This window comes from Periophthalmus magnuspinnatus, chromosome 18 (genome assembly GCF_009829125.3).
Source record: "Periophthalmus magnuspinnatus isolate fPerMag1 chromosome 18, fPerMag1.2.pri, whole genome shotgun sequence".
Lineage (NCBI taxonomy): Eukaryota > Metazoa > Chordata > Actinopteri > Gobiiformes > Gobiidae > Periophthalmus > Periophthalmus magnuspinnatus.
In genome coordinates, this window is record NC_047143.1 from 26,228,018 (window position 1) to 26,241,162 (window position 13,145).

General features: G+C 45.1%; 1 protein-coding gene across 1 annotated transcript; it reads left to right on the forward strand.

Moving 5' to 3' along the window:
- Positions 1–2,242: 2,242 nt before the first annotated feature.
- Positions 2,243–9,277, forward strand: LOC117386595 (mucin-2-like; the record flags this gene model as incomplete). Its single annotated transcript, XM_033984002.2, has 2 exons — positions 2,243–2,940; positions 9,202–9,277. Coding segments are annotated over 2 exons (774 nt in total), but the record flags the coding sequence as incomplete, so codon positions are not given.
- Positions 9,278–13,145: the final 3,868 nt, after the last annotated feature.

Genomic DNA, 13,145 nt, shown 5'->3' on the forward strand with positions numbered 1-13,145 from the left:
CACACAGGCTTTTCTGTGGAGATCTGATGTACACATATTACCACACGGTGGTGCTGTTGTGAGTTATGTTCTATGTCTCATATCTTACCAGTTGTCAAATCACAGTCGCAAGAGTTGAATTGTCAGTGGAAGATTGTAACCATGTTTCCTGAGATAATTTATATTCAAGATTGTATTTTATTTGCAAAAGCCTAAGAGACAAACAGGCAGCAAACTAAAGATAGAAGATGTATCAAGATGATGTACGACTGCTGCTCTGATATATACACAAATAAAATGAGAATAAAAGCTGTAACTTTACAGATGCAAAATATGTACCTCCCCTTTCTTCAACTCTTTATTTCTTTTTGTGTTGTGGTATATTTCTCATGTCTGTTAAAAGAAACTGTACAAAAATGTACAAAAGTATTGAAAAATGTTCACAGGGAAATAATCCATTTATAACAGTTCTTTATTAAACCGAACAGATATCCTACATTTGGCAAAGTATAAAATTTGTGATATTTCTCTAAATCTTGAAAAAAACAACTGTAAAATGTGTATTTACGCTAAGCAAATACAAATATCATTCTGAATTAAACAGAATTAAAAAAAACTAATTTATATCAGTGTGAGAATACCAAAATATCTTGTGAAAGGAGTGTCTTAATGACGCTAAGCCAACCGTGAATGACATCACAAAACTAACATTTCAGCTCAGTGTATCATCAACTACACGTCACGGGCCACAAAGGTATATTAAGAGGCAGGTGCTCCTCAAAAGGAACAAGTTGGAAGAGAACCTTGAGAAGTTATCATCACATCGAGAAGAATTCAGGACTATTTGCACTTTCTTGTGAGTATGATTTAATACTATATGTTATAAACGATTCAAAAATAGAACTGTAATTGATTATGTTTTTATGTTTTCCTTAACTAAGGTTTATAGACAATATGGGACCTGGAAAAATCACAACTGTGCTATTAATTTTATTAGGTGAGTAAAAATTTATTAAAAATGTTATTATAAACCCTGCAATTTGATGAAAATTATAAATAAAATAAGCGATAGATGTAGTTAATCAAAATTAATATTAAAAAAACAAAAACAAATGTAGGCATATAAATATTTTTTGTTGTAATTCCAGTAAAAGGAGTAATTATCGATGCAAGCACAATTGTACCTCCAACAACCACAACAGCTGCTCCAACAACTACAACAGCTGCCCCAACGACTACAACAGCTGCTGCTACAACCACAACAGCTGCACCTACAACCACAACAGCTGCACCTACAACCACAACAGCTGCTCCAACAACTACAACAGCTGCCCCAACCACGACAACAGCTGCCCCAACCACGACAACTGCTGCTACAACCACGACAGCTGCTCCAACAACTACAACAGCTGCCCCAACGACTACAACAGCTGCACCTACAACCACGACAGCTGCTCCTACAACCACAACAGCTGCCCCTACAACCACGACAGCTGCTCCAACAACTATGACAGCTGCCCCAACCACGACAACAGCTGCCCCAACGACTACAACAGCTGCTGCTACAACCACGACAGCGGCTCCAACAACTACAACAGCTGCCCCTACAACCACGACAGCTGCTCCAACAACTACGACAGCTGCCCCAACCACGACAACAGCTGCCCCAACGACTACAACAGCTGCTGAAACAACCACGACAGCTGCTCCAACAACTACAACAGCTGCCCCTAAAACCACGACAGCTGCTCCAACAACTACGACAGCTGCCCCTACAACCACGACAGCTGCTCCAACAACTACGACAGCTGCCCCAACCACGACAACAGCTGCCCCAACGACTACAACAGCTGCTGCTACAACCACGACAGCTGCTCCAACAACTACAACAGCTGCCCCTACAACCACGACAGCTGCTCCAACAACTACAACAGCTGCCCCAACCACGACAACAGCTGCCCCAACGACTACAACAGCTGCACCTACAACCACGACAGCTGCTCCTACAACCACAACAGCTGCTCCTACAACCACAACAGCTGCACCTACAACCACGACAGCTGCTCCAACAACTACAACAGCTGCCCCAACCACGACAACAGCTGCCCCAACCACGACAACAACTGCTGCTACAACCACGACAGCTGCTCCAACAACTACAACAGCTGCCCCAACGACTACAACAGCTGCACCTACAACCACGACAGCTGCTCCTACAACCACAACAGCTGCTCCTACAACCACGACAGCTGCTCCAACAACTATGACAGCTGCCCCAACCACGACAACAGCTGCCCCAACGACTACAACAGCTGCTGCTACAACCACGACAACGGCTCCAACAACTACAACAGCTGCCCCTACAACTACGACAGCTGCTCCAACAACTACGACAGCTGCCCCAACCACGACAACAGCTGCCCCAACGACTACAACAGCTGCTGCTACAACCACGACAGCTGCTCCAACAACTACAACAGCTGCCCCTACAACCACGACAGCTGCTCCAACAACTACGACAGCTGCCCCAACCACGACAACAGCTGCCCCAACGACTACAACACCTGCTGCTACAACCACGACAGCTGCTCCAACAACTACAACAGCTGCCCCTACAACCACGACAGCTGCTCCAACAACTACAACAGCTGCCCCTACAACCACGACAGCTGCTCCAACAACTACGACAGCTGCCCCAACCACGACAACAGCTGCCCCAACGACTACAACAGCTGCTGCTACAACCACGACAGCTGCTCCAACAACTACAACAGCTGCCCCTACAACCACGACAGCTGCTCCAACAACTACAACAGCTGCCCCAACCACGACAACAGCTGCCCCAACGACTACAACAGCTGCACCTACAACCACGACAGCTGCTCCTACAACCACAACAGCTGCTCCTACAACCACAACAGCTGCACCTACAACCACGACAGCTGCTCCAACAACTACAACAGCTGCCCCTACAACCACGACAGCTGCTCCAACAACTACAACAGCTGCCCCTACAACCACGACAGCTGCTCCTACAACCACAACAGCTGCACCTACAACCACGACAGCTGCTCCAACAACTACAACAGCTGCCCCTACAACCACGACAGCTGCTCCAACAACTACGACAGCTGCCCCAACCACGACAACAGCTGCCCCAACGACTACAACAGCTGCTGCTACAACCACGACAGCTGCTCCAACAACTACAACAGCTGCACCTACAACCACGACACCTGCTCCTACAACCACAACAGCTGCACCTACAACCACGACAGCTGCCCCTACAACTGCAACAGCTACCCCAACAACTACAACAGTTGCTCCAACAACTACAACAGCTGCTCAAACAACTACGACAGCTGCACCTACAACCACAACAGCTGCCCCTACAACTACAACAGCTGCCCCAACAACTACAACAGTTGCTCCAACAACTACAACAGCTGCTCCTACAACCACAACAGCTGCACCTACAACTACGACAGCTGCCCCTACAACTACAACAGCTGCCCCAACAACCACAACAGCTGCCCCTACAACTACAACAGCTGCCCCAACAACTACAACAGTTGCTCCAACAACTACAACAGCTGCTCCTACAACCACAACAGTTGCCCCAACGACTACAACAGCTGCACCTACAACCACAACAGTTGCTCCAACAACTACAACAGTTGCACCTACAACTACAACAGCTGCTCCTACAACCACAACAGTTGCCCCAACGACTACAACAACTGCCCCAACAACCACAACAGTTGCTCCTACAACCACAACAGCTGCCCCAACAACTACAACAGCTGCCCCTACAACCACGACAGCTGCTCCAACAACTACAACAGCTGCCCCAACAACTACAACAGTTGCTCCAACAACTACAACAGCTGCTCCAACAACTACGACAGCTGCTCCTACAACCACAACAGCTGCACCTACAACCACGACAGCTGCTCCAACAACTACAACAGCTGGTCCTACAACCACGACAGCTGCCCCTACAACCACAACAGTTGCTCCAACAACTATGACAGCTGCTCCTACAACTACAACAGCTGCACCTACAACCACGACAGCTGCTCCAACAACTACAACAGCTGCTCCTACAACCACGACAGCTGCCCCTACAACCACGACAGCTGCCCCTACAACCACAACAGTTGCTCCAACAACTACGACAGCTGCTCCTACAACCACGACAGCTGCCCCTACAACTACAACGGCTGCCCCAACAACTACAACAGTTGCTCCAACAACCACAACAGCTGCACCAACAACCACAACAGCTGCCCCTACAACTACAACAGCTGCCCCAACAACTACAACAGTTGCTCCAACAACTACAACAGCTGCTCCTACAACCACAACAGTTGCCCCAACGACTACAACAGCTGCCCCAACAACCACAACAGTTGCTCCAACAACCACAACAGTTGCTCCAACAACTACAACAGCTGCTCCAACAACTACAACAGCTGCTCCTACAACCACAACAGTTGCCCCAACGACTACAACAGCTGCCCCAACAACCACAACAGTTGCTCCAACAACTACAACAGCTGCTCCAACAACTACAACAGTTGCACCTACAACTACGACAGCTGCTCCTACAACTACAACAGCTGCCCCTACAACCACGACAGCTGCTCCTACAACCACAACAGCTGCACCTACAACCACAACAGCTGCCCCTACAACTACAACAGCTGCCCCAACAACCACAACAGCTGCTCCAACAACTACAACAGCTGCCCCAACAACCACAACAGCTGCCCCTACAACTACAACAGCTGCCCCAACAACCACAACAGTTGCTCCAACAACTACAACAGCTGCTCCAACAACTACAACAGTTGCACCTACAACCACAACAGCTGCCCCAACAACCACAACAGTTGCTCCAACAACTACAACAGCTGCTCCAACAACTACAACAGTTGCACCTGCAACCACAACAGCTGCCCCAACGACTACAACAGCTGCTCCTACAACCACAACAGTTGCTCCAACAACTACAACAGTTGCACTTACAACCACAACAGCTGCTCCAACAACTACAACAGCTGCAGCTACAACCACAACAGCTGCCCCAACGACGACAACAGCTGCCCCAACCACGACAACAGCTGCTCCTACGACTACAACACCTGCTGCTACAACCACGACAGCTGCTCCAACAACTACGACAGCTGCTCCAACAACTACGACAGCTGCTCCTACAACCACGACAGCTGCTCCTACAACCACAACAGTTGCTCCAACAACCACAACAGCTGCTCCAACAACTACGACAGCTGCACCTACAACTACAACAGCTGCTCCAACAACTACAACAGCTGCTCCAACAACTACAACAGTTGCACCTACAACTACGACAGCTGCTCCTACAACTACAACAGCTGCACCTACAACCACGACAGCTGCTCCTACAACTACAACAGCTGCTCCAACAACTACGACAGCTGCTCCTACAACCACAACAGCTGCACCTACAACCACAACAGCTGCCCCTACAACTACAACAGCTGCCCCAACGACAACAACAGCTGCCCCAACAACCACAACAGCTGCCCCTACAACTACAACAGCTGCCCCAACAACCACAACAGTTGCTCCAACAACTACAACAGCTGCTCCAACAACTACTACAGTTGCACCTACAACCACAACAGCTGCCCCAACAACTACAACAGTTGCACCTACAACCACAACAGCTGCTCCAACAACTACAACAGCTGCAGCTACAACCACAACAGCTGCCCCAACGACGACAACAGCTGCCCCAACCACGACCACAGCTGCCCCAACCACGACATCAGCTGCTCCTACGACTACAACACCTGCTGCTACAACCACGACAGCTGCTCCAACAACTACGACAGCTGCTCCAACAACTACGACAGCTGCTCCAACAACTACAACAGCTGCTCCTACAACCACGACAGCTGCTCCTACAACCACAACAGTTGCTCCAACAACCACGACAGCTGCCCCTACAACTACGACAGCTGCCCCAACAACCACAACAGTTGCTCCAACAACTACAACAGCTGCTCCTACAACCACAACAGTTGCTCCAACAACTACAACAGCTGCTCCAACAACTACAACAGCTGCAGCTACAACCACAACAGCTGCTCCAACGACTACAACAGCTGCTCAAACAACTACAACAGCTGCCCCAACAACCAGAACAGCTACCCCAACGACTACAACAGCTGCCCCAACAACCACCACAGTTGCTCCTACAACTACAACAGCTGCCCCAACGACTACAACAGCTGCCCCAACAACCAACACAGTTGCTCCAACTACTACAACAGCTGCTCCAACAACTACGACAGCTGCTCCAACAACTACGACAGCTGCTCCTACAACGACAGCTGCTCCTACAACTACAACAGCTGCCCCTACAACCACAACAGCTGCTCCTACAACCACAACAGCTGCTTCTACAACCACAACAGCTGCTCCTACAACTACAACAGCTGCACCTACAACCACAACAGCTGCTCCAACAACTACGACAGCTGCTCCTACAACTACAACAGCTGCTCCAACAACTACAACAGCTGCTCCTACAACTACAACAGCTGCCCCTACAACCACAACAGCTGCTCCTACAACCACAACAGCTGCTCCTACAACTACAACAGCTGCTCCTACAACCACGACAGCTGCTCCTACGACCACAACAGCTGTCCCTACAACCACAACAGCTGCTCCAACAACCACGACAGCTGCCCCTACAACTACAACAGGTGCGCCTACAACCACAACAGCTGCACCTACAACCACGACAGCTGCTCCTACAACTACAACAGCTGCCCCAACAACCACGACAGCTGCACCTACATCCACGACAGTTGCACCTACAACCACAACAGTTGCGCCAACAACTACAACAGCTCCTACAACCACAACAGTTGCTCCTACAACCACTACAGCTGCACCTACAACCACAACAGCTGCCCCTACAACCACGACAGCTGCTCCAACAACTACAACAGCTGCCTCTACAACCACAACAGCCACCCCAACAACCACGACAGCTTCCCCAACAACCACGACAGTTGCCTCTACAATTACTACAGTCGCCCCTACGACCACGACAGTTGCTCCAATGACTACAACAGCTGCCCCTACAACCACAACAGCTGCCCCAACAACCACAACAGCTTTCCCTACAACCACGACAGCTGCCCCAACAACCACTACAGTCGCCTCTACAATTACGACAGTCGCCCCTACAACCACGACAGTTGCTCCAATGACTACAACAGCTGCACCTACAACCACTACAGTTGTACCTACAACCACAACAGCTGCCCCAACAACCACTACAGCTGCACCTACAACCACGCCAGCCACCCCAACAACCACAACAGCTGCTCCAACAACTACAACAGCTGCTCCAACAACCACTACAGTTGCCCCTACAACCACAACAGCCGCCCCAACAACCACGACAGCTGCTCCTACAACCACAACAGTTGCTCCAACAACTACAACAGCTGGCCCTACAACCACAATAGTTGCTCCAACAACCACAACAGCTGCCCCAACAACCACAACAATTGCTCCAACAACTACAACAGCTGCCCCAACAACCACAACAGCTGCACCTACAACCACGACAGCTGCCCCAACAACCACAACAGCTGCTCCAACAACCTCAACAGCCGGCCCTACAACCACAACAGTTGCTCCAACAACTACAACAGCTGCCCCAACAACCACGACAGCTGCACCTACAACCACAACAGTTGCTCCAACAACTACAACAGCTGCCCCAACAACCACGACAGCTACCCCAACAACCACAACAGCTGCTCCAACAACCACAACAGCCACCCCAACAACCACGACAGCTGCACCTACAACCACAACAGTTGCTCCAACAACTACAACAGCTGCCCCAACAACCACGACAGCTGCCCCAACAACCACAACAGCTGCTCCAACAACCAAAACAGCCACCCCAACAACCATGACAGCTGCACCTACAACCACAACAATTGCTCCAACAACTACAACAGCTGCCCCAACAACCACAACAGCTGCACCTACAACCACGACAGCTGCCCCAACAACCACAACAGCTGCTCCAACAACCTCAACAGCTGCCCCAACAACCACGACAGCTGCACCTACAACCACAACAGTTGCTCCAACAACTACAACAGCCACCCCAACAACCACGACAGCCGCCCCAACAACCACAACAGTTGCTCCAACAACTACTACAGCTGCTACAACGACAACAACAGCCGCCCCAACAACCACAACAGTTGCTCCAACAACTACAACAGCTGCTACAACAACCACGACAGCCGCCCCAACAACCACAACAGTTGCTCCAACAACTACAACAGCTGCTACAACGACAACAATAGCCGCCCCAACAACCACAACAGTTGCTCCAACAACTACAACAGCTGCTACAACGACAACAACAGCTGCCCCAACAACCACAACAGTTGCTCCAACAACTACAACAGCTGCTACGACAACAACAGCTGCCCCAACAGCCACAACAGTTGCTCCAACAACTACAACAGCTGCTACAACGACAACAACAGCCGCCCCAACAACCACAACAGTTGCTCCAACAACTACAACACATGCTACAACGACAACAACAGCTGCCCCAACAACCACAACAGTTGCTCCAACAACTACAACAGCCACCCCAACAACCACGACAGCCGCCCCAACAACCACAACAGTTGCTCCAACAACTACAACAGCTGCTACAACGACAACAACAGCCGCCCCAACAACCACAACAGTTGCTCCAACAACTACAACAGCTGCTACAACGACAACAACAGCTGCCCCAACAACCACAACAGTTGCTCCAACAACTACAACAGCTGCTACAACGAGAACAACAGCTGCCCCAACAACCACAACAGTTGCTCCAACAACTACAACAGCTGCTACAACGACAACAACAGCCGCCCCAACAACCACAACAGTTGCTCCAACAACTACAACAGCTGCTACAACGACAACAACAGCTGCCCCTACAGCCACACCGTCAACTTATGAAACCCAAACCACTTTGAAATTTGAACCATATCGTGCCACTTATGCAGACAGTACCAGTGAAGATTATAAAAATCTCAAAACCAAAGTAGAGAAAAATGTAAGTACATCTGTTTATTTTGAAAATGTGGCTCCTAATTTTAACATATTAATGAAATATTTTTGTTTTAGTGTAAAGAAAAACTTGACGAAGCCTATGGAGTTCCAGGTTCTGTATGCAGTGTTAACAGATTTAGGTAAGAGCTAAGCCAATGGTTTACTTTTTACTTATTTTTAATTATGGGTGAATGTTCAAAAGCCTTTCACCATTTATCCTATTCTAAACATGGATCAATCTGCTCAATATTTACACTACATTTACACATTGATATTATTCCACACATGATGTTGCCTGACAATAATTAATAATGTCACCTAATATTCAATATTTGTTTGATGTTTTTCAACACAGGGAATCTTCACAACAAATCAGAGTCAGTGCCACTGATGCAGATATGACAATTACATTTCCATCTTCGGTGCCTACTGCCAATCTTCCATCAAGATCCAATCTTGCTCAGGCTCTCGAGAGAGGGAATAGCACTTTTGGTAACACTGTTGTGACCGGTATGTAAAACAAAACAACATAAAGCAACAATCTCACAAATAAATTACTTAATTTTAATTCATATTTTCTTTTCCTGCTTTTAAACCTGCGACCACAACAACAGCTGCTCCAGTACCCACAACAGCTGCTCCAACCACAACAGCTGCTCCAACAACAACAACAACAACAACAACAACAACAACAGCTGCTCCAACAACAACAACAACAACAACAGCTGCTCCAACAACAACAACAACAACAACAACAACAACAACAACTGCTGGTAATTTATTAATTATTTTATTACCAGTAACATTGAAAATATTGAACCAATAAATACATCTTAAAATATTAAATGTTTTTCAGCATCAAGTGGAACAACCCTCAAGATCAGCTTTGGCAATACAGTTTTCGTCATGTTTTTTTCTTATCTACTGTCTCGTCTATAGACTCTAGCACAATCCACATATTATTATTATTATCACACCTCACACAGCTACTACAGTGTTTACCCTAGGTATGTAGTTTCTGTAATTTGTAGAACATAGTAATATTTATTTTAAATGTAGTGTTTTTGTTGAATTCCTCTTAAAGATGTTTTTTGTTTAGCTTGATGGTTGATGCAAAAATAGCACTAGTACTATTCATCTCCACCCTTGCTTAGTAGCTTACGAGTTCAGGCATGGAGAATGTGTTGTAGCCACAAAGCATCTCATTGACAGCAAACAGCAGCTATATTATAAGTTTAAATTATAATGTATTCTGTGATGTTTTGAAATTGTTTGTTATTTATATGTACATTTTGTTTAACTTAGCATGATCAGAATACAATTATTTAAGATTATTTCTGCGTGTTTTGTGTTTTATTTATCAAGTGTAACCTGAACAAAATAATAAGGTGTCTGAGTTCTCTGATCTTTTGGATATAGATCAAAGTGATAACTTGAAAAATCAATAGAATATAATAAAAGGAAACTCTGAAGTTCTAGAGACTGCTAAAAAAAAATATCCAATAGTTTATGTTATGAGTAAAAAGAAAGAAGATTTCAGTTATTAAATAGAATTATTGGATCTTGTTGTCGTCAAATAATAAAATAAAATAAATTGCTCATTTCGATGAGATTATTTAAGTTTATCATGACCCAGGTAAAAGATAAGATAAACAGTAAAAGTCAAATGGTTTACTATAGTCACATGCAGTGTCACAGTTATGAAGGATCAAGAAATACTAACATGATTCGGAATATGCTTCATTGCTCGGGTTTAGAACATGTTCAAACTATGGCCTTAGGGCCACACATGGCCCTTTGGGCTAATTAATCTGGCCCAACAACTTCAACAGTTGCTCCTACAACTACAACAAATGCACCTGAACCTACAACCACCACAGCTGCTCCAACCACAACAACAATTGCTCCAAACACTACAACTGCTGCACCTACAACCAGAACAGCTGCTCCAACAAGTGCAACAGCTTGTCCAAAAACTACAACAGCTGCCCCTACAACCATGACAGCTGCACCTACAACTACAACAGCTGCTCCAAAACTACAACAGCTGCCCCCACTACACTATGTATGTAGTTTCTGTAATCTATATAACATAGTAATATTTATTTTAAATATAGTGTTTTTGTTGTATTCCTCTTAATTTTTTTTGTTTTTGTTGATGGTTGATGCAAAGATAACACTAGTACTATTCATCTCCACCCTTGCTTAGTAGCTTATGACCTCAGGCATGGAGAATGTGTTGTAGCCACAAAGCATCTCATTGACAGCAAACAGCAGCTATATTATAAGTTTAAATTATAATGTATTCTGTGATGTTTTGACAGATTTGTGAATATCTTTGTTATTTATATGTACATTTTGTTTAACTTAGCATGATCAGAATACAGATATGAGGTCCGAGCCTGGGACAACGTCCCGGCGAGGAGCCCAGAAAATGCCAAAAATCAAGTAGTAAACATGCCCCAACATGTCAGTGAGTGGTATCGAAAATTAGAACTTAACGTGAAAAACGAAGTTAATTTTATTGGACCCAAAATTCAAGGTTGGTGAAAAATGTATTATTTTGATGTTCAAAAAATTTACATATCAAAATGACTCAATAGCGCCACCTCAAATATCAAAATACATTACAACAATGAGAGACCCTTTTCATCATAGACAAATTAAATTTGGTACAAACATAGAACATACCAAGACAAGTAAAAAATTATATTATGACCCCACCCTAAACCCTACAGCCGGCCATTGTGGGCAGAGCCCCCCCCCCTTTTTTTTTTTTTGCGTCTCGGATTTTCATTCAAGAAACTTGCAAATTGGTCAAAATCAACTAGACCCATGTGGGATTTTAGACTACTCTCCTGAATTTTTTTAGTTATAAAAATGTGGGTGTGGCCAGCCTGCAAAGAAAAAAGACGTTTTTTGAAGTTTTAAATGGCCTTAACTCAAACATGCAGTGTCCTATTTCCCGGCATCAATGTACGTTTTGTTCAAAATCTTATTCTTAATGTAATGATATAAATTTTCATATTTCAGACATTGTATTGCTCCACAGCGCCCCCTTGAACTTTTGAATAGCACCAAAAAAATACTTTGTCAAAAACATTTTAAATTTGGCATGAACATCTGGCTTGACAAATTGAACAAAAAAGCCAATGAGAATATTCCTCTATTTGCAACTATGTTACCGTGGTAACATAATAAATGTGTCATTGAAATGAATGGGGTTCAGAGTACTGCACTTTGTTGTAGACTAAATAGATGCTCTACACTCATCAAACTATGGCCTAAAATTCAAAGTTGGTGAAAAAGTTTGTATTTTCATGTGCAAAAAAATGAGAGACCTTTTTCATCGTAGACAAATGAAATTTAGTACAAACATAGAACATGTCAAGACAAGTAAAAAATTATATTATGACCCCACCCTAAACCTTACAGGAAGTCGGCCATTGTGGGCGGAACCCAGATTTTTCAAAATTTTTACTCTCATGTTTGAATTTTTTACACCATGGATGTTCATTCAAGAAACGCGCAAACTGGTTAAAATGAACTAGACCCATGTGGAATTATTGGCTACTCTTTTGGATTTTGATAAGTAATAAAATGTGGGTGTGGCCAACACGCAAACCAAAATGCGTTTTTTTTTTTTAAGTCTTTACTTGCATTTAACTCAACAATGCAGTGTCCTGCAAAGCGACATTAATATAACTTTTGGTCACACTGATGATCTGAACCTAATGATATACAATTTACATAACTGACAATCCATTGCTCCACAGCGCCCCCTTGAAATTTTGAATGGGATCCAAAAAGTTTTTCTTTGTCAAAAACATTTGAAATATTGCATGGACATCTGTATTCCCATACTGAACAAAAAAAGCCAATGAGAACATACCTGTTTTTGAAAGTGTGTTGCCATGGCAATGTCTGACATTTCTCATTTGAACTACATGGGCTTTTTGAGAAAATGGAATGAAAAAAATTACTTTGTCATAGACCATTGAAATTTGGTAGACATACTC